Source organism: Trichosurus vulpecula, chromosome 2, assembly GCF_011100635.1.
Source record: "Trichosurus vulpecula isolate mTriVul1 chromosome 2, mTriVul1.pri, whole genome shotgun sequence".
NCBI classification, from domain to species: domain Eukaryota; kingdom Metazoa; phylum Chordata; class Mammalia; order Diprotodontia; family Phalangeridae; genus Trichosurus; species Trichosurus vulpecula.
This window is the reverse complement of record NC_050574.1, coordinates 55,608,181-55,634,531: the sequence shown is the minus strand read 5'-3', so window position 1 is coordinate 55,634,531 and position 26,351 is coordinate 55,608,181. Positions and strand designations below refer to the sequence as shown.

Sequence of the window (26,351 nt, the reverse complement as noted above, 5' to 3'; positions counted from 1 at the left end):
TTGCTTAAAAAGTCGAATGTGGTGGGGCGGGGCGCTGCGGGGATTGCTTAGAACATCGAATGTTAAAATGGAAGGGACCTGGGGACACAAACTGTTGGAACAGAATATCAAGCTGGAAGGGACCTTAGAAATCATCTTGCCAACCTCCATCCCATTCTTCAGGTAGGAAAACTGAGGTAGAGAGAGAAGTGAGTTGTCTGTGCTCAGTGAACAAGGGAAAGCAAGGACCTAGCGGAGTCTCTCATCCATACCCCTCTCCTCCCTGGGGGCACTTGACCACATGGTTGGGGTCAGTGGGAAGAAGAGCAGTCCCTGCTGGGGTCAGAGGTGGGGGAAGAAAAATGGGGTTCTGCATACCCCCAGCTCCTCTTAACTTGGACACAGGATCCCGCACTGAGGGGTAGCCACAATGACCTGTCTCACTCTGGATTTTGGGGCCCTTCCGGCATCACCTTGGGCAAGTCTGATAAAATATGGGATTGAACCAAATGATGTCAGAGGCCCTTCCAGATCTGGGCTCCCATAAATTGACTCCATGAGCTGGGCTCCATCTGCTTTTCCTCTCCAGAGCTTCCGTTTCTATGTGTGGGTAGGAAAACGGAGAAGCCAAAGCATCTCCCAAAGCCAAAATCTAGAATAGAAAAGGGACGTCTTCCAGAGAGCCAGGGACAAGGTCTGACCTGGACTAATTCAGGAAGGAATGATCTAGGCTCAATGCTAATTCTGGAGGAAGGTTCTCCTCCCTTCCTGACCCCGTCTCTGGAGGCAGGCTCTAATCAGCATAAATGTCTCTCCTAGTGAGGATGGACAAGGGTGAGCAAGCCCACCCATCCATGAGCTGAAGCTCATGGTGAACTTTAGAGAAGAACTGTCACAGTTTCTATAGTCCTTTGTGGTTTAAAGAGAAGACTTGGGTTCAAATCCTAAGTAGCCTGTATGACCCTGAGCAGATCTCTCCTGGCCTTCATTTCACCATCTACAAAAAATGTGGGGGTTAGATGAGGTGGTCTTCGAGGTCCCTTCCCATGCGGAGTTCTGAGGATTCTCAGATCAGCAAAACGGCATCTCTAGTGAACCCTGTGTCAATAACCACCAAATAGCATTATGAGAATCTAATGAAGTAGTATGCAGATGGAAGCTGCACAGAGATGAATTTTAACATAATGGGGAGGGAAAAAATCTCACTAATAACTGGATCTATCCAAAAGTAGAAAGGAGAGGTAGTGTCCCCAGAGGTCTTCAAGCAGAGCCTGGATGGTCACTTAGTGTATTGAGGTCTTTTCCTCCATTTCAGATTGGATCAGATAGCCTCTGAGGGTCCTTTCAGCTCTGAAATTCCCAGGAAGATTCGTTCATTTGCTTCAGCAGCTTGAGAGCAGGGGACCATCTTTTATCACCTTTCTTTGTATCTTCCAGCACTTAACACAGAGACTGGCATGTAGTAGGTGCCTGTTAACTTACTGGCTGACTTCAGAAAGCTAAAAACACGAATGGATAATGACAGTGAGAGTGAGGATGACTGCAGAGAGCTGAAAGTCTGTGAATCAGTCCATCTGACCCCAAACTCATAGCTCAAGGAAATGAGGGGGACAGAGATCGAAAAGATGCCTCTGATGATTTCGAGGACCCTCCTCTTGCTATCCACTCCCAACCCTCCAATCTGCACACAGAAGCCCCTGCCTCACTGAGGACCCTGGGACCCTGGAGATGAGAGGGTTGTTGATTAAGGATGAAATCCAGGCCAGAAACAGCTAGGATGATGCCCTGTCTGAACCTGAGGGAGCTTGGGCTCAGGCCTTGGAGGATCCAGAGACTGGGAGGCCGGGTGGGGCAGTGGGAAGTAGTGTTAGATTTTGAAGTCACCTGGATTCAAAACCTGACTCTATTATTTACCATCTATGTGACATCAGCATCTCTGGCTTTGAGATTCCTCTGTTACGAAATAGAAGGGCATTGGTGATAGTGACCTAATGATCTCAGAGTTCTTATCCAGCTGTCAATCTATGATCCTAATCAGGGGACTGAGGGGGGGAAAGCTGAGATCCTGTAGAAATCTTCCTCGTCCTTCAAGGCCCAGCTCCTTGTTGCCTCCTCCAGGCAGCCCTCTCTGATCATCCCTCTCCAGCCCTCCCTGTGTGAATCTCTCAGGACGTCCGATTTTGTGAAGCTAATGACAGTCTAGAGACATGATATAATCACACGTCCTCACACTTGAAATACCAACGAGAAAACAACTAACATTTTTGTATATTGTGTGCCAGGCACTGTGCTAAGAGCTTTCGATCCTCACAACAACCCTGAGAGGCAGGCGCTGTTATTATCCCTATTTTATAGGTGAGGAAACTAAGGCAAACAGAGGTTAAGTGACTTGCCCAGGGTCACACAGCTAGTCAGTGTCTGAGGTCACATTTGAACTCAGATCTTCCCAATTCCAATCCCAGCACTCTATCCACTCCACCTCATAGCTCCCTCCAACTTCTTTCATGTGGGGAACTCCTGGTAAGGAAACTCTTTCCATGGATGGAAATCAGCAACTTGTCTGTAACTTGCAGTCTCTGGGAGCTGCCTGAGAGATACTGAGAATTTGAATGACTCACCCAGGGTCACACAGTTAGCATGTATTAAAGGCAAGACTTGAACTCAGAATCCTCCTGACTCCAGGTTCGACCCCCATCTGCTATACCACGAGCTCTCACTTTCTGACTTCTGGGGCAGAGATTTGTGTCCACCTCTCAGCCCCTCCCACACTCACCCCTAGACTAGGGGGAGGAATCACATGTTATCTCATCTCTGCATTCCCAGTGCAGACAAGCATCAGGTCTGCCCCCCCCCCAGGGGAGGTGCCTCATTATCATTTTTTAATTGGGGCCGAACATCTGCAGGGAGAGGAGGGGGAAGGCTGAGCCCTGAGCCTCAGGAATCGCTCCCCGGCCAGCCCTGAGGGGAGCCCAGCATGGAGGGCCAATGGAGGAGTCTGGACATGGAGGCAGGAGACCTGGGCTCACAGCCCGCTTTTGGTACCTTCTTCCTCAGTGACCTTGGACAAGTCACTGCTCTCTTTAAGTCATTTTCCTTGGCTGTTAAATGAAAAGGATGGACTGATTATCTCCAGTTCTGACATTTCGTGTTCTGTGTTCTAAGGGCCCTCCCAGCTCTGACATTCTATGGTCTATGGTTCCTCCCAGATCTAAATCCAATGATCTATTTAACTCTCTGAATCTCTGTTTTCTCATCTGAAAAATGGGAATAATACCTCAAAGGATTTTGTGAGAGGATATTGCTTTGTTACTGTGAAGTGCTGTCAGTCGGGTGGTTGCTATTCCCTGGTACCAAGGAGGAGGAAGGAGGAGGAGGAGGAGGAGGAGGAGGAAGGAGGAGGAGCAGGCATCGTGGCAGCATGGAGCTGGTTTGTGGGCTGTTGGCCAGCTGCCAGTGGCGTTCTGCAGGGGGGGTCTGGGGTAGCAGATAGAACACTGGGCCAGGCCAGAAGACCTTGCCACCACATCCCGTCTCCACCTTTATCAGCCTCGTAGCCCGTCCAAGAGCCTCTTCATTCTGAGTCTATTTCTCCCTCTGGGAATATCAGCCCTTAGGAGGCTGAGGGCAGGAACTTTGTCAGCTTTAAGTGCTCGCTGAACATGAGCAGTCGCTGTTATTCTAACTCGGGGGTGTCGGGGGGCTGTGCCCAGGGAGTGGCACTCACCCTCCACAGGGAGATTTCCAGTCTTTTCCTGGAACATGCCTGGGTAGGGCATGATGCCGGTCACAGCCCAGGACTTCCTTCAACCCCTCCAGGGACTGGCGGCCAGCAGCCCAGGGCTCTGGGGCTGGGCCCTGAGTGATGACCTTGATGCTACCTCAGCCCAGCAGGCCAGGAAGCCTTCTCTCCGGGGGATCTGGGCGGGGGGGGGGCCAGGGAACGGGAAGAGGCAGCCTCTCTTTGTGCCCAGGAGGCTTTAGTCTGGAAAATGTGACTCTCTATCCTGACTTCCCTGGTCCTACTCCCTCCTACAAAAGTGCAAACTCTTAGGCATCTCTGGCCAAGTAGAACGAGCATTAGACCGGACCCCAAAAGACCTGGGTTCGAGGCCTAACTCAGCCACCAACTGGTTGCACAACCTTGGGCTGTTTATTTCCTCTCCTTTGGACCTCAGTTTCCTGGTCTGTAAAACCAGGAGACTGGACTAAATGACACCAAACATTCCCTTCCAGTTCTAAATCCCTTAATTAGTGTACAAGTAAGAACACCAAGTCTCTAGAAGGAAGGGAAGGGAGGAAGGGGCAAGGAACAACATTTATTTAAGAGCCTGCTACATGCCGGGCACTTTGAGAACAGCTTTACAAATGTTATCTCATTTGATCCTCATAACGACCCTGGGAGCTCGGTGCTATCACTATTCCATTTTATAATGGGGGAAACTGAGGCAGGCAGGTAAAAGTCAAGTGACATGCTCAGGGTCACACAGGCAGAGGCAGCATTTGAAATCAGATCTTCCTGACTCCAAGCCATTGGGCGCTATCCACTGTGCTGCCTAGCACATAGTAGGCACTTAATAGGTTTGTTTTGAATTGTAGACTTGATTTGGGGTAGAATATCTGAGTTCAAATCCTGACTCTGTCAACTAGTATTTGTGTGTGTATATATGTGTATGTATGTATATATGTGTATATATGTGTGTGTGTGCATATATGTGCATATGTGTGTGTATATACGTGTGTGTGTGTGTGTGTGTGTAAAGAGAGAGAGAGAAAGAAAAAACCAATGCATTTTGTATGTAGAATCATAACTTTAGAGCTGACAAGAACCTCACAGGCTATCTCGTCCAACCTCCTCATTTCACAGATAGGAAACTAAGGCCTAGAGATATCAAGTGACTTGCCCAAGATCACAAAGGTACTTAGTAGAAGAGGCAGAATTTGGACTCGGACCTTCCAACTCCAAATTCAGTGCTGTATCCCCCATACCAGTCTGCCTCCTTGTTTATATAGTATCTGCCCTAAGACAGGGTAAGCTCATTGAAGGCAGGGATTATTTTTTCTCTCATCTCTGTATCCCCAGCACCTAGCATGGCATATAATTAGTTAACCAAATAGTTAATTGATTAATTAGTGCCTGGTGCTTGATTGAGAGTGTGAGACGCACAATACTGAGAGAAAGAGGTACAGACAGACTTTATTTCTATCGGAGGCCAGTCTTTTGGAGAGGAGAGGGATCATGGCTGACCTCAAAGGTCATCTATTTCAAATCCCTCACTTTTCAAGGGGGCCCAAAGATGAGAAGCACCTTGCCCGCACAGCTAGTAAGAGTCAGAGAGAAGACAAAGCTGCCTCTGGTCATGAGAAAGGAAGAGGATGGGAGGGACGGCCCCTAACCATGGTCCCCAATGCTGTGGGGATCTTGGGGACACAGCAGCCTTCTCCCCAATCCCTTGTGGCCTGGCCAACTGCACTGTAGCCTCTGTCCAACAGACCCAGAGCAAAGGGGTCTATGGAAGCAAACTCCTGACCCCTTCAGTGGTGGACCCCTCCACATGCCTGGGTATCTTGGAGAAACCACAGATTCACACCACAAGCTTGGCTGTTGGTGCCCCCTACAGGCCTTTGGTGCTCTTCACAACAAAAAGGGGCCAGGGTCAGCAGCTGAGGGTGAGGGGATGAAGGGTCAGGGGTAAGGGGACATAAGTTAGTTGTCATCTTATAAGACTCTCCAGAATCTCTTCCCTAGGGAGCCATCTTCTCTTCAAGCAAGATAGCCCTAAGGAGAGAGGGAAGAGTAGGAAAAGACAGGAATTAGGATGGATGGGTGAGTGGATGAATGGATGGATGGATGGAAGGATGGCTGGATGGATACATGGATGGATAGATAGGAGGGAAGATGGATGGATGGATGGATGGATGGATGGATGGATGGATGGATGGATAGGAGGAGGGATGGATAGATGGATGGATAGATGGGGAGATAGGAGGGAGGATGGATGGATGGATGGATGAGTAGATGGGTGCATGGATGAAGTGAGCAGAAGAGAAACAAATCTCTTCTTTGTCCAAGTCCCCCAATTTCTTTTCTTCCTTCTCTGACTCTGTCTCCCTCAAACTGTCTCTGTTTCTGTGACATACCTTCCTCACCTCCAACCATGACCATTCATTCTGTCATCTCTTAAATTCTGAGCTGTCCAAAACAAGAAGGACCCCTTCTGGAGGTGAGTTTCCTAACACTCAAGGTCTTCAAACAGGGGCTAGATAACTACTAGTCAAGAAGTTGTACAGGGGTTCCTTTTGCAGGAAATAAAGATGTCACCCATCCCAGATCGCTTTCAGTTCTGAGATTCTGCAAGTCCAGGGGCTTTGGGGCATTGGTTTCTCCAAAGGGGTCCTTCCTGCCTGGGGGAATGGTTTTCTATGGTCTACATCCTAAGGGAGATCGTGGCATTGTGAGCCCTGGGATTCTATGTGGATCCAAAGAAAGATGCGTGTGGGAAGGAGGATGAGGAGCCACAGCTCAGGAAGGTTTGTGTTCTTCTCCTCCTGGCACCTTCTCACTCTTACACCCTGTGGTGGGGCTGAGACCCCTATGGTCCAGGCCTCTCTCTTGAGGGGATGGGGGTAGGGGGAGTTAGGAGAAGGCCTTGGGAGCAGACCTACAAGGAGGAAAGTCAACCAAGTGATGGTTCCCAGATCATTGCCAGCAATGAAGGTACCCGGTAGAGTGAGAAGACTTGGAGTCAGAAAATTTGGGTTCAAGGCTGACTCCGGCATTTCGGATCAGAGACTATTAGTGTCAGAAGGGCTTCAGCTCATCCAATCCAACCAGACTCCTCATTTTACAGAGGAGGAAACAGAGGTTCAGAGTGGCAACTTGAACTTGAACCCAGGTCTTCTTAATTCCTAATACACTGTTCTTTCCACTGTGTCATGCTCCCTTTCCTTCAGCAACCCCCTGGGATCTTCGGCCTCTTTGTATCCCCAGTACTTAGTCCAGTGCCTGGCACACAGTAGGCACTTGATAAATGTTTATTGAACTGAATTGAATAGTCGTAAGGGCTGACCGACCCTCCCAAACCTTAAGGCACCATGGAGGCAGTTTTTATCAAAGCCTCTGCACTCCAGGGCACCACAGGATTCAGCATGGTGGGAACCTTGGGGGCCCAGCCAGCGGGGTGGGCCAAGACTTGAGAGGGAGGTGGCCACGAGGAGGAGCTGACTGGGCGTCCAGGGAGCCCTGTAGTGAGGGGTGACAGCTGGCAGGAACCCCGTGCTGGCTGCTGACTTTGGCTAACTCCAAGGGACCTCAGATTTTTCCTAGTAGTGCTTGGCCAGGGTGTTTCCTGGGCAGGAAGACAGAGCACATTGACACAGCAGAGAGCTCAGCCACCTCCCCACCCCCATGGCTCCCTTAGCGTCCAGCAGGGAAGGGAGGAAAGAGCAGCTGCCAAGCCAGGAGAGAGCTTGGCACAGAGGCCTGGTCCCCAAGGCAGGACAGCTCCGGAGAGTCTAACTTGGAGTTTCTAGCAGGGCCCAGAACCCCTGAGAAAAAAGCCTTCGTACCTCATGGGCTCAGAGGGATTGGAGCTGGAAGGGACCCAAAGGGAAGCTACGGCCAGAAGAGGGGACTTGATTTGTCCAGGGTCACTGAGGCGATGCCTGGCAGAGTGGGATTCAAACCCAGGTCCTCGTCTTCTGGAGTTGGAGGAAATCCCAGCAGGCAGAACAAGGAAGAGTAGGTGGAGGTTCCAGGAAAAGAGATTTCGATTCAGCAGAAAGAACTTCTTAGCTGAAGAGTCTCCGAGTAGAATGGTCTGCCTCCAGGAGAGACAGGATCCCCAGGACTAGAGATCTTCCAGCCAGGGCTGCAGAGGATCACGGCATCAGAGCTGGGGGGAACCTTGCAGACGAGGCCAAACTCCTGGAAAGGCTGGGAAGCAGCAGAGTAGAGACAGCCCCAAGCCTGGAGTCAGGAAGATCTAAGTTCAAATCCAGCCTCAGACACTTAGTAGCTGCACGACCCTGGGCAAGTCACTTAACCTCTGTCAGCCTCTCTCCCAGGGTTGTTGTGAGGATCAAAAGAAATAATCATTGTAAAGTGATCAGCACAGTAACGGGCATGTGGTAGGTGTTGTGTAAGTTCTTGTTGCTGTTACCAATGGGCAAGTCACTTCACCCTGCTTGCCTCAGTTTCCCCATCTATAAAATGAGCTGGAGAAGGGAATAGCAGATCACTCTAGTATATTTGCCAAGAAACCCACAAATGGGGTCACAGAGAGTTGGACACGACTGAAACAACTGAACCACAAAACTATTACAGCTCATCATAAGCTATAGAGCCCTTTAAGGTTTGCAAAGAGCTCTACAAATATTAACTCATTTGGTTCTCACAGTAAATCTGTGAGGTAGGTGCTATTACTATCTCCATTTCACAGATGGGGAAACTGAGGCAGACAGGGATGAAGTGATTTGCCCAGCGTCACAGAGCTAAGCAGGTGTCTAGGGCAGATTTTGAACTCAGGTCTTCCTGATTCTAAGTCCAGAACTCTAACCACCTAGCTGCCTCTAAATCGGGGTGGGGAACCTGCAGCCTCGAGGCCACATGTGGCCCTCTAGGTCCTCAAGTGCAGCCCTTTGACTGAATCCAAACTTCACAGAACAAATCCCCTTAATAAAAGAATTTGTCCTGTAAAACTCGGACTCAGTCAAAAGGCGCACCTGAGGACCTAAAAGGCCACGTGTGGCCTCAAGCCTGCAGATTCCCCACCCCTGCTCTAGTTGAAGAAACCAGGGCCATACAGCTAACAAGAATCCGGGCAGAATTTGAACCCAGATCCTCCTGACTAAAAATTGAATGTCTTGTCCACTTCACCCATGCTGCCTCTCGGGCATTGACCAGGTGCCCTCTGAGGTCCATTCTAGTATAGAGAGTATAGATTCTAATATAATATAATTCAGGGAGGAAAAGCTTCCTGACCATCTAAACTGTATAAAATGGATGACCTTGAGGGGTAGTGAGTACCTGTCATTGGTTATCTTCTGGTGGAGGCTGCATCACAGAGGAGATCCCTGTTCAGGGCGGGGCCACAAGATCACTTCCAGCTCTGGGCTTCTGGGATTGGGCAGAGAGTGGATCTGTGGGGCTGCAGCCTCACCTGCCTGCTGTCCCCTCCTGTCCTCCCCCAGGTACCTGGCCAAGTTGTCCTCGGTGGGCAGCATCTCTGACGAGGAGACCTGCGAGAAGCTAAAGGGGCTGATCCAGAGGCAGGTGCAGATGTGCAAGAGGAACCTGGAGGTGATGGACTCGGTGCGGCGCGGGGCACAGCTGGCCATCGAGGAGTGTCAGTACCAGTTCCGAAACCGACGATGGAACTGCTCGACTCTGGACAGCCTGCCAGTCTTCGGCAAGGTGGTGACTCAAGGTGAGGGGACGGGGAGGGGGCAGGGTCCTGGGGCCCCCCATCCTGCCAGCTGTGAAAGGGGGGCCATTTCATCCTTTGCATTGATATTCCTAGGGACTAACACATAGTAGGTGCTTAATAAGCCCTTGATTAATTGGTCATTCAGGTCTCTGAGCCATTCATCTGTAAAATGTGGGTAATGATAATTTCCTCTGCCTTTCTCACAAGAGATCACGAGTTGAAATCCTGGATCTAGAGTTAAAAGGAACCTTAATGGCCATCCAATACAGCCCTCTTGTTATACAGATGAGGAACTGAGGCCTTGTCCGGCATCACACAACTAATAAGCGAGGTGGAATTTGAACTCAAATCTTCCTAATTCTAAGTCTAGCATTCCATCCACTACACCCAGGTGTTGTGAAAAAAGCATTTAGTAAGCCTTAAAACTCAAAACATTTCAATAAATCTAGGACGTCATTCATCTGGAAGTTCTCCCCAGATGATGCTTAGCATAGTACCTGGCACCTAGTAGGTGCTTAATAAATGTTTATTGACTGACTGATGCAGATCACAAGCCAGATCACAGCCCACCCTATGTGACTCTTGTTCATGTTCTCCCATGATTTAACCACAGAACTGCCCAATGCAATGAAACATAAAAGCTATCTATCAGTTATGCTTCATAGAGAAGGAAGGAAGGAAGGAAGGAAGGAAGGAAGGAAGGAAGGAAGGAAGGAAGGAAGGAAGGAAGGAAAGAAGGAAGGAAGGAGGGGAGGAGGGAGGGAGGAAGGAAAGAAGTTACCTACTATGTGCCAGGCACTGTGTTAAGCACTTTTTAGATATTATCTCATGTGATCCTCACAACAACCCTATAAAATGAGCTGGAGAAGGAAATGGCAAAGCACTCCACTATCTCTGCCAAGAAAACCCCAAACGGGGTCATGGACACGACTAAACAACAAAACCAAGCCCTAACTCCAGAGCCAATGCCCTTTGTACTCTACCATGCCGCCTTCTACCATGTGGGGACAACCATACATCCATCCTACACACAGATAGGGCCTCGCGCAAGCCCTTTTATGTACATACATGCCCCATCCCTGGATACCCACCCAAGGCCCGTAAGTAAGGGGGATGGCCCAGTTCACTGGCCAGCTCTAGACAGGACTGAAAAGTAGAGTCAGGCAACCTGGGTTCTACTCCCTAACGTAGATATTTCAAAGTCAAATACCTGCAATGTTGCTGACGTGAGAACTCCCAGTATGGAAATTCCTTCTGCTGTCAGATCAAGCAAGCAGACATTCCTTCTTCCTACCTTTCCAGTCTTCTCTCCGACTTCTTCCTTTCACCTGCCTATGATCCACTGGCCTTCTTGTTCCTGGTACACAACACCCCGCCCAACCATCCCCACTCCCCAGGCCTGGAATGCCTCCTGACTTCCCTGGCTTCCTTCAAGTCTCGGCTAAATTCCCACTTTCTGGAAAAGGCCTTTCCAAACCCCCCTTGCTCCCCTCACTTGTTCTTAGCGCCTTCCATTCACCTTCTGCAGATCTTGTATGAACATCAGTTGTTTGCCTGCTGCTTCCCCCTAATTCAATTGTGAGCTCCTTAAAGCTAGAAGCTGGCTTTGCCTTTCTTTATATCCCAGCTATTAGCAAAGGAATTGGTGCACAGTAAGTGCTTAATAAATGCTTTTTGACTGAGCCCCTCCTCTATGCCAGGCCTGGCAGCCTGTCTCTAATTGAGTCTTAGACAGCCAGCTGCTAGGGCTCAGAGAAGTGAGTGATTTGCCGGTGGTCACAGTGTCAGAGGGAGCTTGAGCTCAGGCCAACATTCTGTTCACCACCATGGCCCTCAGCCTTCAACCAACCAGTGACTTGATTAAAGAAATACAGCAAGAACTACAAATGGAAAGAAACTCACAAGAACAAATTAAAAGAAAGGCTTTTTAAATCAAGGGAAGAACTCAAGCTAGAATCGAAATATGCTATAAAAATAAAAGATTAGGAGAGAATCATGAAGAAAATGGTCAATGTGCAGAAAATGGAAAATCTCCAAAAATCCAGGGAAGCAATAAACAAGAGGCAACTTGAGGAAACAGGATGGCTCACAACAGAGGGCAACGAAGGGGAGAGGGTGGAAAATCACTGAAATATCCAAAGAATTAAGGGATGGGCCTAGAGGCTAGATCATGACACAGCAATCTCAGAATTATTGACAGTCCAGAAGATTCAGAAAAACTAAATGAAACAACACATGGGAGACACTAGTAGAATTACATTTGTGTCGCTATTCTTGGTACCACAGTTTCCTAATTTGTAAAATGAGAGAGTTGGAGAAGATGATCTCTAAAGTTCCTCCCAGCCCTGACATCCTGTGTTCTAAGGGCCCTCCCAGTTCTCACATTCTGTAAGGTCCCTTTTGGCTCTGACATTCTATGTTCTAATAAAGTCTCTCCCAGATCTAAATCCTAGTCAATGAAACAAAAACCTTTCTTATGATCACCTCCCTGCACACATCTTCCATGCCGTTGAGGAAGTTCATAGAAGACAATGAGGAAACAAGTTTCCCTCCCCTTCAGTAACCTTGTAATTCGCATCACAAAAGTAACAGTCACAATAACACCTCCATTTCTTTGGGGGCATCCTCTGAGTGCCCCAGGCTCACCGGCTAGGTGGCATCCTCCACTCCTCTCTCACACTCACCCCACATATCCAATGCACTGCCACGTCTTGTTTTCAGATGGGCAAAGTTGAGTCCTATGGTGTTTAAGTGACTTTCCAAAATTTACGCAGCCAGGAACAAGTGGAGCCTAAGCTCAAACCTAGTCCACCTGACTCTAAATCCTGTGCCCTTTCCACTGTAAATTAGGACTCAATAAATGTTTGCTGAGGGCATCTAGGTGGTGCAGTGGATAGAATGCCAAGCCCAAAGTCAGGAGGACCTGAGTTCAAATCCAGCCTCTAACATTTACTACTAGCTGTGTGACCCTGGGCAAGTCACTTAACCTTGTTTGCCTCAGTTTCCTCATCTGTAAAATAAGCTAGAGAAGGAAATGGCAAACCCCTCCAGTATCTCTGACAAGATGGAAAGGACTGAACAACAACAAAAGAATGTTTGCCGAATACCCCTCCAATGCCAAAGTTCACCTAGCTCAAAATCTTCTGGTTAACCTCAGTTCTCCCCTCTCCCTTATCTCTCATTTCCAGTCAGTTCACTCACATCTCCTGTAAGATCTCTTTCATCTGTCCCCTCATCTCTTTGTCTTTGTGCAACAAATTGTAAAGGATACAAAGACTGAAAAACAAAAGATTTTGCCCTCAAGGAGCCTACAATCAAACCTAAGAGTAGAGGGTGGTATAGATAGAGCACAGCAAAGAAGCCAGGGGCTATTGCCATGGGAACACTGCAGCGGACTATCCTGACCACATGATAATTAAGGCATTGATTGATCAAGGAGTGCAATGAGTGCCATAAAGGGCTAAGAGAAAGGAGGTGAGTGAATGGGACCAGATGACCTCAGGTGTCAATCCCATGATCCCATGAGAAGGACAGCGCAGGCACTGGTTAGAAAATTTGTGAGAATCAGAGAAAGCTTCCTGGATGAGGTGGCCTTTGAGCTGGGAAGTTTTCTAGGGGAAAAAAAGAGGGCAAAGAGATGTCAGAGCCCTCCTTGACTTCCACTCTGAAGCTGGCAGAGCGAATACAAGCATGCTTATGCTCATTTTAAATAATACCATCTCTCAGCCTAGCTCTCCTACAGACGAGCTATGGAACCTTGAGGAAGCCGTCTCTTCTACTTGGGCCTGTTTCCTGCCCTGCAAAACGAGAGGATTGGATGAGGATCATAGATTTCCAGTAGGAAGGCAAGTTGGAGACTAGCTCATTTAAGCCCCTTATTTTTTACAGATGAGGCCAAGTGCCTGCTCCAAAGTCACCCAGTCAGTCAGTGCTAGAGGTCAAATTTGAATGAAGCTTCCTCAACACTTTCAATTCCACTGCAAGGTTCACACCACAAGGAACACCAGGCCCTTGTTTTTCTCAAAGTGAGGCTCATGCCCCCCTACTGTGCTGACCTTCAGGGTTCCAGTCATTCTGGTTCAAAAGAACACTAGAGCATCTGCTCCCATAATTTAGGCAGTCTCTCTGTCAGGGGGCTTCGCTCCCAGCTCCTACTCATCCCCAACACTCTGGATCACCCCTACCATCACCACCCCAAACCAGGCTAAATGGTCCTTCTTGCTCTTTGGATTTTACACCCTACAAATACCTCCAGATTACCTCAAGGTCCCCAAAACCCTTCCCACACCCATACCCACACCAAGCTGTCCCCTAGCCAAGCCAAACAACTTTGTCTCCTCTGATCCTTCTCCTGAAAGCTAGTCCCATCCCCCTCCCCAACATGCGCATGTACACACACACACACACACACACACACACACACACACACATCCTAATTCGACATCTTCTTACTTTTTGTCTACACTTTTGGTGCCCGAATTAAGTGCATATTATCAGATACCCAATTCTCAGGTTCATGGGGGAGGGAAAGAGGAGGGGAAGATAGATATTCTGTCCTCTCAGTGACTCTGGTGGAAATTATCCATCCCCAGCTCACCAAGGCCATCTCCCCCTGCATAACTCCTGAACAACTGAAATGCCACTGGTTAACCTCCACTTTCCTTCCCCACCCAGACCCGTCAGAACCAGAAGAGACCTTAAGACAGAGAATATAAGAGTTCAAAGGCTCCTTAGGGCAGGAGAATGTAAGATCGTGGAAGAGACCTTAGGATGTCAAAGCTAAAAAGGACCCTTGGCGATAAGACGTCAGAAATAGGAACCTTGGAACATAGAATGCCAGAGTTTGAAGGGATGTTAAAACATAGAATATCAGAACTGGGAGGAACCTTAGAATATCTTCAAACGTGTTTAAGACAGCCCCTGCCCTCAAGAAATTCACAATCTTCCTGATTCTCTGGGCCTCAATTTCCTCATAGTGATACTTCTGTCTTTATGTCTGGCCTCAGACCCTTCCTAGCTGTGTGACCTTAGGCAAGTCACTTAAGCATTTGTCTTCTTCATCTGTAAAAACGGTTTGATAGTACCTACCTCCCAGGGTTGTTGTGAGGCCCAAATAAGATATTTGTAAAGTGCTTAGCACAATGCCTAGCACATAGTAGGTGCTATGTAAATGCTTATTATTATTATCATCATTGTTAAATGACCTACTTTATAAGACAGTGATGAGAAAAACACTTTTCTATTTCTATTCCACATATGAAAAAAGAGAATCACATTTATCAGGATGAGCAAAGGTGAGAAAGTGTGAGATATGACCCAGGATTGGAGAACTGTCCTTTATGACTGGGGTAGAGGGAAGTGTGTGTGGGAAATGAATCAGACCGTAGCTGCAATTATACCATAGCATTAGTTTAGACACCAGGCTAAGACGTTGAAACTGTATAAACCCAGCCTATTGGGAAGGTCTGACTTGATGTATGGAGCACTGGTCTATCAAATTTTCTTTCATGAAATTTCAGCCCAGGATTAAAAAAAAAATAGAGCTTTTCAGAACCCACAGGGAACAACTGGCACAGGCAGTCTGGAAACAGCGTTGACCCTCAGGTCAGAGAACTCGGGTTCAAATCTGCCTGTGGGCATCGCTCTGGGCCTCAGTTTCCTCATCTGTAAAGTGGGGAGTTAGATTAGATGACCTTAAGCAGAGTGGCCACCTGTGCTAAGTACATTTTTCTGCCAAGTTTGAATCTCCACATCTCTGTGATAGACTTTTACCAACCTGTCCTCTCCTCCCCTGAAGCCCGTCACACTCTGGGCAGCGGGGCACCCTAAAGTCCAGCTCCACTGGCCTTTGGCCTGGCTAACCCCGACTCCTGGAATGTTCTTTCTCCTTGCCTCCATCACCTAGAATCTCTGGGGTCCCTCTGGGTTCATCTCATGCCTCCCCCAGGAGGCCCTTCCCAGTCATTCACCCAGCTGGTGGAGCCTTCCACCCCAACATCACGTTCCATCTACTCTACGTGGATTTTGTCTGTACCCCACATTGTCTCCCAATTAGACTGGGAGCCCCTTGAAGGCAGAGACTATTTTTGCCTTACTTTGGGTTTTTTTTTTTGAGGCAATTAGGGTTAAGTGACTTGCCTAAGGTCACACATAGCTAGTTGGTGTCTGAGGCCCCTTTTGAACTCAGGTCCTTCTGACTCCAGGGCCAGTGCTCTATCCACAGTGCCACCTACGTGCCCACTTTGCCTTCTTGTATATCCCCAGTGCTCAGCACAGTGCCTGGCACATGGTGAGCATTCTATAAATGTTTGTTGGCTGATATAATGGTAGCTGAAGGTCATGAGTGGGAGTAACTTAATGTGCCCCAAATGCATCTTCTGCCAAGTCCCTAGCCGACGGAGGCAGTGTAGGTTAGTGGGGAAAGCCCTGAATTCGCACCCAGAGTCTCAACCTTTGGAGCCGGATCTTTCTACTTACCATCTATATGTAACCTTGATCACTTCCCTTCCACAGGGAACCATTTCTTCATGTATAAAATATGGTGATTCCCCCAGCTATAGTCACTATGATTTCATTCCCTGCTGATAACACCCTGGGCGGGATTCACCCCAGTTGTTAGTGAAGCTTGGATTCTGACCCAGTTGGAAGGGGCATAAGCATTTATTAAGCACCTATCCTGTGGCATTAAGCACTTTTTACAAATTTCTTCACAACAAACTTAGGAGGTAGGTGCTGTTATTATCTGTTTTACAGTTGAGAAAACTGAGTCAAACAGGATTAAGTGACTTGCCTAGGGTCACACAGCTAGCAAGGTCAGATTTGAACTCAGATCGTCCTGACCCCCAGCCTGACATTCTATTTACTAGCTCCCTATACTGTGTAGTACAAAAACCATCAGATTTGGAGTCAGATTTGGCAGGGCCTTGGGATTATGGATTTAGAATCTGAAGGGAGGGCAAGGTAGGGAACCTGAGAGGTCACCTAGGTCTAACCCTTCTTTCTACAGATGAAGAAACTGAGGGCCAAAGAGACTAGTGTTAGACCTTGGAGAAAACCTAAGGACACAAAAATGTTAGAGAAAGAAGGAACCTCAGACTATGAAATATCAGAGCAGGAAGGGACAGAATTTCAAAGAATTTCAAAGGTTAAAAATCCCCCACAAGGGAGCTAGGGACTTTAGAATCTGGAATGTCAGAGCTGGGAGGGTCCTTAGAACCTGGAATGTCAAAGGTCATAAATAATCCAGTCCAATCCCCTCATTTTACTAGCAAGGAAACTAAGAGCCGGGGAGGGGGGTGGTGTCAGGGATTTGCTCTAGATCACCCAGATGACTCAATAACTACCAGAACTTCTGTTAAAACTCAGATGCTGATCCCCCACCCACATACCCCTCCAATGTGCTGCTTCTCCTTGCTTTCTCATGAAGAAATAAACCAAAGGAAGTGGGTTTAAAGCAGAGTGTGAGAGATTTAGGATAGATACCAGGAAGTACTTCCTGACCTCAAGCTCAAGAAATAGTAAAAGCTCCTTCCCTGGAAATGTCTGTCCTGCCATGGCACAGGCTCCTGGTCCCAGTGGGTGAATAACAGCTCTAACTGCTGGGTCCTTACCTCTGGGACTGCCTTCTCCATTTTTATTTCTTCATTCAGAGCAAGAAGGCCATGGAACCATAGTCACTGCTCATGGAGTTTGGGGTGTGTGTGTGTTTTTTTTGGTGTATGTTTGTGTGTGTGTTTGTGTATGTATTTGTGTGTGTATATGTGTGTGTGTGTGTGTGTGTGTGTGTGTGTGTGTGTGTGTGTGTGCAGACAGGTAGGTAAGTAGCATTCCCCGGCCCCTGTAAGACACAGGAGCAGGAAGGAGGCAGCCGTTGTCTTGGAGGGCAGAGAGCTGAGTCTCTGGGCCAGCCAGCAGAAGAGGCATCTCAGACAAGTCTCCAGTCCCCTCTCTGGCATCTGGCTCCGGCTCTGCCCTTTATGATGGGCCTAGGAGGGTGATCAAGCCCAGAGAGGATGTTTTCTGGCAACCCCCACCCCCAATAAAACAGAAGACCCAGCAGCTCAACCCCAGTTCACCAGTATGAATGGGGGCAGTGGGAGGGGGGATGGGGAAGAGAGAGAAACTTCAAGAAAGGAAGGGGAAAAGCAAACCAGACAGAAGGAGAGTGTGGGCAGTAGGAGGAAGGAAGATGAAGATTTCAGGGGTGCTGGGAGAAACTGGATTTGGAACCAGGAAGATCTTAGCCAGCTCAAATCCTGGATCAGTTACTTACTAGCTATGTGACTTTGAGAGAGTCACTAACGTCACTATCCTCCTCAGCAAAATGATTGGAATAGATGATGTCTAAACTTTGGGCTCTCCCATCCCCTGACCTCTAGGCATGGCAGGATTTAGCTGAGCCAGGCCTATGCCAGGTGGGGCCCACCCGCCCTTCCCCTATCACCTCCCTTTGCCTCCAGATCAACCCCATCTCCCAACCTAACTTTTCTTTCCCCATCTTCGGGGCACAAGATTTGTGCTGGTTCAGGCCTGGAAATGCCAGAAATACCAGAAACTGAAGTCGTCTCTTTTACGGCAGCCACAGCACAAACCAACCAACACGATCCTGCTATTAGCCTCGATTAACTTGGAGAGAATTCAGTCCCCACAATGGCTGAAGCCCACAGGCTCCCAGCCCCCAAAGCAGCTCCCACTGCCAGTCCAGAGCTGGGGCTCCCCACCCTGTCCCAGGCCCTGACCCCCAGCGTGTCCAGGAAAAGGGAAGGGAGAGAGGGTGTCCTGTGGGCTGGGGGGAAGGATCCCGGAGCCTGAGTTTCAAGGTGGGAAGCATCATGTCTCCAAGCAGGCTGGGGTGGAAGCTGTGTCCTGCCCCCAGGGCCCTGACCCTCCCTCCCTCTGGCCAGCAGTCCAGCCCATCCACAAAGGAGGGCACAGAAGAGTCTACTGTTCCCTCCTGACCACGGCGACTACTCTCCGGGACAGCTGGGAAAGCAGGGCCGGGTGTCCCAGGAGATAATTGCCAACCACCAGGCCAATGGGCTGCCCCCAGCCGCCCCCACACACACAGACACCCCCAGTGAGAGACAGAAGGACAGTCACCATCACACAGAGCCCTACACATGGCCCAGGAAAAGGATAAGGTCACACATGCCATGCCAGAGCCGCACAGTGTGCATACATACATAGATAAAACAAGTAATTTCTATAACTTTAGAAGATTTACAATGTGCTTTCCTCAAAATAACTCTGTGAGGTAGGTGCAAGTAGTATTGTGTTCTATTTATAAGATATGGAAACTGAGGCACAGAGGACTTGCCCAGCTAGGGATTGAAATTTAGTTCTCTTAATGCCCAGCCTGGTGTTCTTTTTTCAGTACAGATATAATACACACATTCACTCAAGAAAGAAACCCTGCTGTCACTGATACCCACAGTAAGAGAGTCCTCAGGGACATGGTTCCTGGGAGACACACCCAGTTACAGGTCCATTCAAGGTTAAGGGAAGTCACAGAACTTCCAAACACATCCCCTTCATCATACAAACAGAAACCACATAGGTTCTAGCCCTCACTGAGCCCAGCTTGCAGCCATAAGCATTTTTGTGTCGCCTGGCTCGAATATTCCTTGTCTTAAGATCACTAAAGTTCAGATGGTCTATAAGCCTTAAGGTCACAGAAATAAACCCAGCCTGTGATGAGTAGCGTGGGAGGGACGGGTTAGCCCAGCCACTGTGTCCCCTTTTCCTGGTCGCCTATATGGGTTGAACTGTAGTGGTTTCTAAAATCCCTTCCAACTCTGAAATTCTGTGATTCTGGGTAAATCGGTTAATCTCTCTGTGCAATAGTGATCTCTCCCTAAACCCTTCCCTTGCCTTATCGAGATATGGAGGTGCTCCTGGGCTCTCAACACCTATGGGGGTAAGCTGCGTCAGGTCTCATAAAGGCGGGAAGGCTTTGAGTCTGGACCAGTGATGAAATGCCCGTCACCCAAGGACCAACCTACCTAATTGTGGTGAGCAAGGAAGTGGGGGAGAGAGAAGGGTAAGTTCACAGAATCACAAAATTTCAGAGTTGGAAAGGACTTCAGTGATCATCTAATCCAACCCACACCTGGGGGAAAAAATCCCTCTACTGATACCTAACCTGGTCCTTTACAACAGATTCAATGAATAATCAGCCACTGTTGCTTGAAGACCAAGGGGAAAAGACCAAGGAAGATGCTATCTTCTGAGGTTCCCCATTCTACTTTGGGGTACTTAGAATTTTAAGGAAGTTCCTTCAACTAATCCTTGCGTGGAATAAACTTGGGATCCTCCACCATTCTCATCCCCTTCTCATAGATGCCCTACAGCTTTTCAATATCCTTTCTTCATAAAATGTGGTGCTCACCCCTATCCTTTGGTGCTGAGTTGGTGGGGGAGGGGGGGGTGTCCTATGGCTACATAAAGTTGCATATGCTGTCCGACGAGGTCATTACATCCACTGGTTTTGCTTAACTTTTTCTTTGTTACAAGAGAAGATTCATTTGTTGGGGGGTAGGGGGGGAAGATGAAGATAGATAAGGCTAGCATATAAAAGCAAAAGTCAGTCATAAAACTTATTTTAAAATGTGGAATCCAGAACTGAACACAATACCCCAGAGGAAGTCTGACCAGCTCAGGTGACAGTGAGACTTAGTCCCTCCTTATTTCTGAAAGTTATACCTCTCAGTGCAGCTCAGGACTGGATTAGCTCTCGGGGCTACCATATCACATCATCGATTCACTTTGAAGTGGCCCACTAAAACCCCCAGATCTTTTTCAGACACACTTCTGTCTAATCATGGGTCCCCCCCATTGTGAAGCCTACTTTTTTGAACACTAGGGTAAGAAGTTATATTTATCCTTTTTTTCTTATCATCTTAGAGTTCTAAACTTGACAAATTTCGGGGGAAATCTAAGAACTTAGATGGGAGGAAAATGACATTTTTATCTTAACTAACCTTTGGCTCCTTTTGTAATCCTAGGTACTTTATTGTATGCATTTAAAAACATGATTCTGAGAAGGGCTTCAACCATAGGCTTCATTATACTACCCAGGACTCAGGCCAGATTATAAAACTCTATTAGCTTCACTCTAATGTTCTAGGTTAAGATGTTTTTGGATCTTGACTCTATCCTCCAGTGTGTCACCTCTCCCAGCTTTGAGTCACCGACAAGTTTGAAAAGGAGTCACCTATGTCTTTATCTAGGTCACTGAGAAAAATGTTAAAAAACAAACGAACAAAAAAGCACAAGGTAAAGCACAGATTCCTGGGGTACTCCACTGCAGACCTACTTCCAGACCAGCTTCATGACATTAATTCTTTGGGCTTGGAAATCTAACCAGTTTGGATCCATCTGTGTTCTTCTCTAACCCACAATTCTCTGGCTTTACCATAACTAACAGCAGAGACTCAAGGAACCCACTGTCTGCACTAGACACCCCTCCACCTCTCACCAGCCCCCCGCCAAGTACTTATGAGCACTGCCTTTTAGGGAGGGCACTGACAAGCTGGAGAAGAGTGTCCAGAGGTGAGTGGCCAAGAGGGTGAAAAGCCCCTGAAATTAAGCTATAGGAGGACTGGTTAGGGGAGCTGAGGGTGGTTAACATGGAGAAAATTTGGGGCAGGGGATAAGGGCCAAAGGGAAGGGGGGAGATCCGAACTAAGCAACTAGTGGAAGGTTCAAAGAGGCAAACTTTGGCTCAATATCAGGAAAAACTTTCTCACCATGAAAGCTGTCCCACAGTGGAGTGGGCCGCCTTGGGAGGTGGTCTGTTCCCCGTCACTGCAGGGCTGCAAGCCAAGGCTGAGCAACCACTTGTCCAGTGTGTTGTGAAGGGCCTTGAATTGGACAAGATGGCCACTGGGATCCTTTCCAACTCAGAAATTCTTAGATTCTGCAAGAGCAGCCTCTTTGTATCTCTTTCCATGGGCTCTGGGTCAAAAAAGCAAATACCTTTCTCCCCCAGGACACAGAAAGTCAGGAGATGCCTAGGATGGGAGGAGGAACTTGGAGACCATTCAGGAGGCACACAGTGGGACAGACAGAACAGTAGGAAGGCTTTTGGCCAGGGTCCCAAAGGGAGGAGTAAAGCAGGAGGGAATGGGAGAAGGAGAAGGAAAGGAAAGCCAACCAGCACCCACATTAGGAAGCAAGAGGCAAACAACCTTCTACTTCGGCCCATGACTGCGTCCACCCTCCTGACTACTGACTCAGACACCTTCCTCTTTTGTCTTCACTCCTCACCACCAATCAGATGAGAGGCACATTAATAGATAGAGGGCTGGAGTTGAGTCGGAAGAGCCCTGGGTTAGAATCCTGGCCTTGGCATTCATTCACTGGCTGTTTGACTCTGGGTGAGTCTTTTCAATTTATTGAGTCTAGGTGTCCTAATCCCTCCACTACCTGTCTCGTGGCTGTTGTCTGACTCTTCATGATCCCATTTGGGGTTTTCTTGGCAAAGATACTGAAGTGGTTTGCCATTTCCTTCTCCAGCTCATTTGAAACTGAGGCAAACAGGGTAAAGTGACTTGCCCAGGGTCACATACCTAGTAACTGTCTGAGGCTGGATTTGAACTCAGGAAGATGAGTCTCTTCCTGATTCCAAGCCCTGTGCTCTATCTTCTGCCCTGCCTGTCTGGTGGGGTTTTATAAATTTTAAAATGCTATGTAAATGTGAGCTAGAAGTATCTTTTGTCATCAAAATGGACCGAGCTGTCTCAGAAGATGCTAGGATTGAAAGGGAACTTGAAAGACTTTTATCCAAGCCTCTCATTTTCCAAAGGAGGAATCAAGATGCAGAGGCCCTAGAGGGGACTTGTCCAAAGACCTACAATGCTGTGGCAAGAACTCTTAACTAGCTTTGCAGTATGCCTGCGTACTGATGGGTTTATATCATATAGTGTGCCCCAAGAGAGACAGTGTAGTAGAAAGGATAGTGCAGCAGAACTGGAGTCAGGGAATAGGGGTTTGAATCCTGGTTCCAACGCTTACTAACTGTGTAAGTTTGAACAAACTGCTTAATATCTCTCAACCTGTCTCATCTGTAAAATGTGTCTTTCTGTAAAATGGGTATAATATTTGCACTGGTATTTTGAGGAAAGTGCTTTTACAGCTGAAAATATGAGTTATTACTGTAATAACCTCTCTCAGAGAGCCAAGCGTGTTGTAACAAGGGACCCTCTGCAGACAGTGCCTTAACCCAAAGAAGCGGCCACATCAGAACTTTTAGGCACTGCAATAGGCTGGTAGAAGGGGGATGTTTTTAAGCAGGTGTGGCTTTTGGGATTCCTCATGTCGCTGTGCAGGTGACCACCAGTCCTTCCTACATATAGGTCCAGTCCTGTTTCCCTCCTGACCTTCCTTCACTGGGTGTTGTCAGCATAGTGGACTCCAGGGGACCCTGAACCAAGTAGGGGGTAGGGGGACGCATAGGGAGAAGGGGAGGGACCCACCTTCCCCTTTTCTGCCCTAACAGGGACCCGAGAAGCAGCCTTCGTCTACGCCATCTCCTCCGCAGGGGTAGCCTTTGCCGTAACTCGGGCCTGCAGCAGTGGGGAGCTGGACAAGTGTGGCTGTGACCGGACCGTGCATGGGGTCAGCCCAGAGGGTGAGTGCCAGGAGGAGGGGAGAGGGAAAAACTGGGGTTCATCACCCAGCAAACCACCAGGAGGGTCTTTCGTGGAAAGGACCCCTCCCCAAGGCAAAGCCTCACCCTTGCTCCACTCTGCCCAGGCTTCCAGTGGTCAGGCTGTTCGGACAACATTGCCTACGGAGTGGCCTTCTCCCAGTCCTTTGTGGATGTCCGCGAGAGAAGCAAAGGGGCCTCCTCCAGCCGGGCTCTCATGAACTTGCACAACAACGAAGCTGGAAGAAAGGTAAGTGCTCCTTAATCCTGCCCCCTCCTCATGCTCTGAGGCTCCAGGGGAGAAAGGATGTTCCTGTTCCTTCAGGGACCTGGACTAGTTCCAAACCCAACTGTCAGAGTGGCCCACAAGATCCGATTATCCCCCCATTCTGACTCTCCACACGGTCCCACCATATCCCACATTCATCTTTGCCTATCCCAACTTTCTCTTTCATCGCCTTCCCAAGCCAGCTGTGCCAATCTGGGCCCCAGATGTACCCCTCCCTTCCTTCCTTTGGACCCTCAGGCATCCTCTGTAGACCCACCCCCTTAGATATCCCCCTCTACATTTCCCTCCAACTGAGGCATCCCCCAAACCATCATTCAGAAGACATTTTCCAGCATGTCCTCCCCAGAGCCATATTCCTATTCCTCAAATACCACCCTCAATACCTCTAGGCCTCAGTTTCTTTATCTGTAAAATAAGAAGTTTGGACTAGGTAAAAATGAAGGTCTTGGACAAATGGCCAGCTCTAACTCCGATGATGAGAGATTTCTCTATTCATGGTCACATCTCTGCACCGCCTTGTCCTTACCTCCCCTTGGAACACCTAACCCCGCCACCTCTCTCTCCCATCATTGCCTGGATGACCCACCCTTCCCTCTCCACTCCTAGGCCATCCTGAACCACATGCGGGTGGAATGCAAATGCCATGGCGTGTCGGGCTCCTGTGAGGTGAAGACCTGCTGGAAGGCCATGCCTCCCTTCCGCAAGGTGGGCCACGTCCTCAAGGAGAAGTTTGACGGGGCCACAGAAGTGGAGCAGCGGCGGGTGGGCTCCTCCAAGGCCCTGGTGCCCAGGAACTCCCAGTTCAAGCCCCACACGGACGAGGACCTGGTATACCTGGAACCGAGCCCGGACTTCTGCGAGCACGATGCCCGCAGTGGCGTGCTGGGCACCTGGGGCCGCCAGTGCAACAAGACCTCCAAGGCCATCGACGGCTGCGAGCTGCTGTGCTGCGGCCGCGGCTTCCACACCTCCGAGGTTGAGGTGGTCGAGCGCTGCAGCTGCAAATTCCACTGGTGTTGTTTTGTCAAGTGTCGTCACTGCCACCGGCTGGTGGAGACACACACGTGCCGGTGATGGGCTCTCTGGGCTCCCCCCAGGACAAAGACAAAGGAACAGAAAGATGGTGAATAGAGGGGGGAAATAATTTAAAGGCCACCCCCCCCCAAAAAAAGATGCTGGTTGTATTTTTTTTTATGTCTTCATAGTATTTATTACAGAAGTCAGAGGCCCAGGCCGGGGGCATGCCCTGATCCCTGCCTCTCTCCAGCTGATCAGAAGGACACCAGCCCCCGATTAAGCCTCTTCAAAATAGTGTTTTCTGTGCCTGTTGTAGATGCAGACTTTTCAGACTTTCAGGAGAAACACATACAAATAACCACAATGGCCAGGCATCCATGTTCCCTGATGTGTCTGTGGGGAAGGTGAGCGGTGTGAAGGAAGGCCCCTTAGCCTGTCAGAGGGGCCAGTGTCCCCGCCGGAGGATGATGGCCCAGATCTGGGAACCCCCCGGCTGAGCAAACAGAGCATAGAATAACCATCCAGAAATCACAGTATGTCAGGGTTGGAAGACACTTTAGGGATCAATGAGTCCAATACCCTCCTTTGACAGAGGAAACAGAAATCCAGGAAACAGCTTGTCCAAGATCACACAGAGAGTGACAAAGCCGGGGCTAGAACCCGGGTCTCCTCATTTGAAGTCCAAGGATTTTGCTGCCCCTCAACCCCTGTGGAACTACTGACCTACTGACCCAGAGGAGAAGGGATCCTGAAGAGGTGACATCAGGGGTGTCCACCCCGAATGCAGAGCTGGCAGCAGTCCCCAGCCCATCCTACCCCTTCAAACCTTCCCTGTAACCAGCACATAGTCCTACCAGAGGTTAAAAGAGGTGAGAGGGATTTCAGAAACCTGGTCCTAGAGCTTCAGTTTAAAAATGTGGAACCTGAGGCCTGGAAAAGTCAAGCTGCTTTCCTAAGTTCACACAGGCAGTAATCAGAATTCCTATCTTAGAGAACTTGGATCCTTTGCAAGGTGCTTTTCCAATGGATGGGAAACAGGGAGGTATCATCTCCACTCAAAAGACAGGGAAACAGTGGCCCAGGAAGGGCCTCTAGCCAAAGATAACAGAGTAAGTCAATACCAGGGACAGAACCTGGGACAAGTCTCCTGATTTCTAGACCTTCAGTCATTTCAGTCCTGTCTGACTCTTTGTGACCCCATGTGGGGTTTTCTTAGCAGAGATACTGGAGTGGTTTGCCATTTCCTTCTCCAGCTCATTTTACAGATGAAGAAACTGAGGCAAACAGGGTGAAGTGACTTGCCCAAGGCCACACAACTAGTAAGTGTCTGAGGCCAGATTTGAACTCAGGTCTTCCTGACTCCAGGCTCAGCACTCTGTCTACTCCACCACCTAGCTGCCCTGGTTTCTAGTCCTAAATTCTCCATTATACTCCAAGGCTTGGGCATGGATACTTTGACTCTACCTCTGGCCCCTGGGCCAGCTCTAGAGAGGCAAAGGTTGTAGGGAGAGAGGAGAGAAGGGAGCCAAAGAACAGACTGAAGACTGGGGCGCCCTCCACCCCCAGATTGGGGGAGAAAAGTTTGCATGAAAGATTGGAAGTCATTCCCAAGGCATGTATTTGCAGCCCAGCCACCAGTCCTCACAGCCTACTTAGGAGACCAGGAACCCCATTCTCTCTGCCTCCTCTGTCTCTGTGGGCGGTGGGAGGGCTGCACATGGGCTTAGCCAGCTTTCAGGCCTCCAGGGAAATGACCTTCTCTAGGGGGTCAGCATCTGTCCCTCTGCCAAGTGTCCTATTTGGCCCCTTCTCTCCCACTCCATGTTCCTTTCTTGGGATGGGGCAGGACAGCCACGGAAGGAATGAGTTAACAAAGACCATCCTTCACAGAGGGCTGCCTCCCTTCTAAGCAAAGGAAAAACAAACCATGGGACAGGTACTAAATCGTATCTGAGCCAGGACTGAGGAGGCCCTGGGCCTAAGGAATATTGGG

At 48.9% G+C, this 26,351-nt stretch overlaps 1 protein-coding gene across 1 annotated transcript in view; it reads left to right on the top strand.

The window, feature by feature from the left end:
• Positions 1 to 24,464, top strand: part of WNT4 (Wnt family member 4) — a 44,916-nt gene extending 20,452 nt beyond the window's left edge. Inside the window, exons 2-5 of the mRNA XM_036742615.1 lie at positions 9,169 to 9,404; positions 22,903 to 23,034; positions 23,160 to 23,302; positions 23,948 to 24,464. Coding sequence (XP_036598510.1) covers positions 9,169 to 9,404; positions 22,903 to 23,034; positions 23,160 to 23,302; positions 23,948 to 24,415 — 979 coding nt within the window. The 3' untranslated portion in view covers positions 24,416 to 24,464. The remainder of the gene's footprint in view (positions 1 to 9,168; positions 9,405 to 22,902; positions 23,035 to 23,159; positions 23,303 to 23,947) is intronic.
• Positions 24,465 to 26,351: the final 1,887 nt, after the last annotated feature.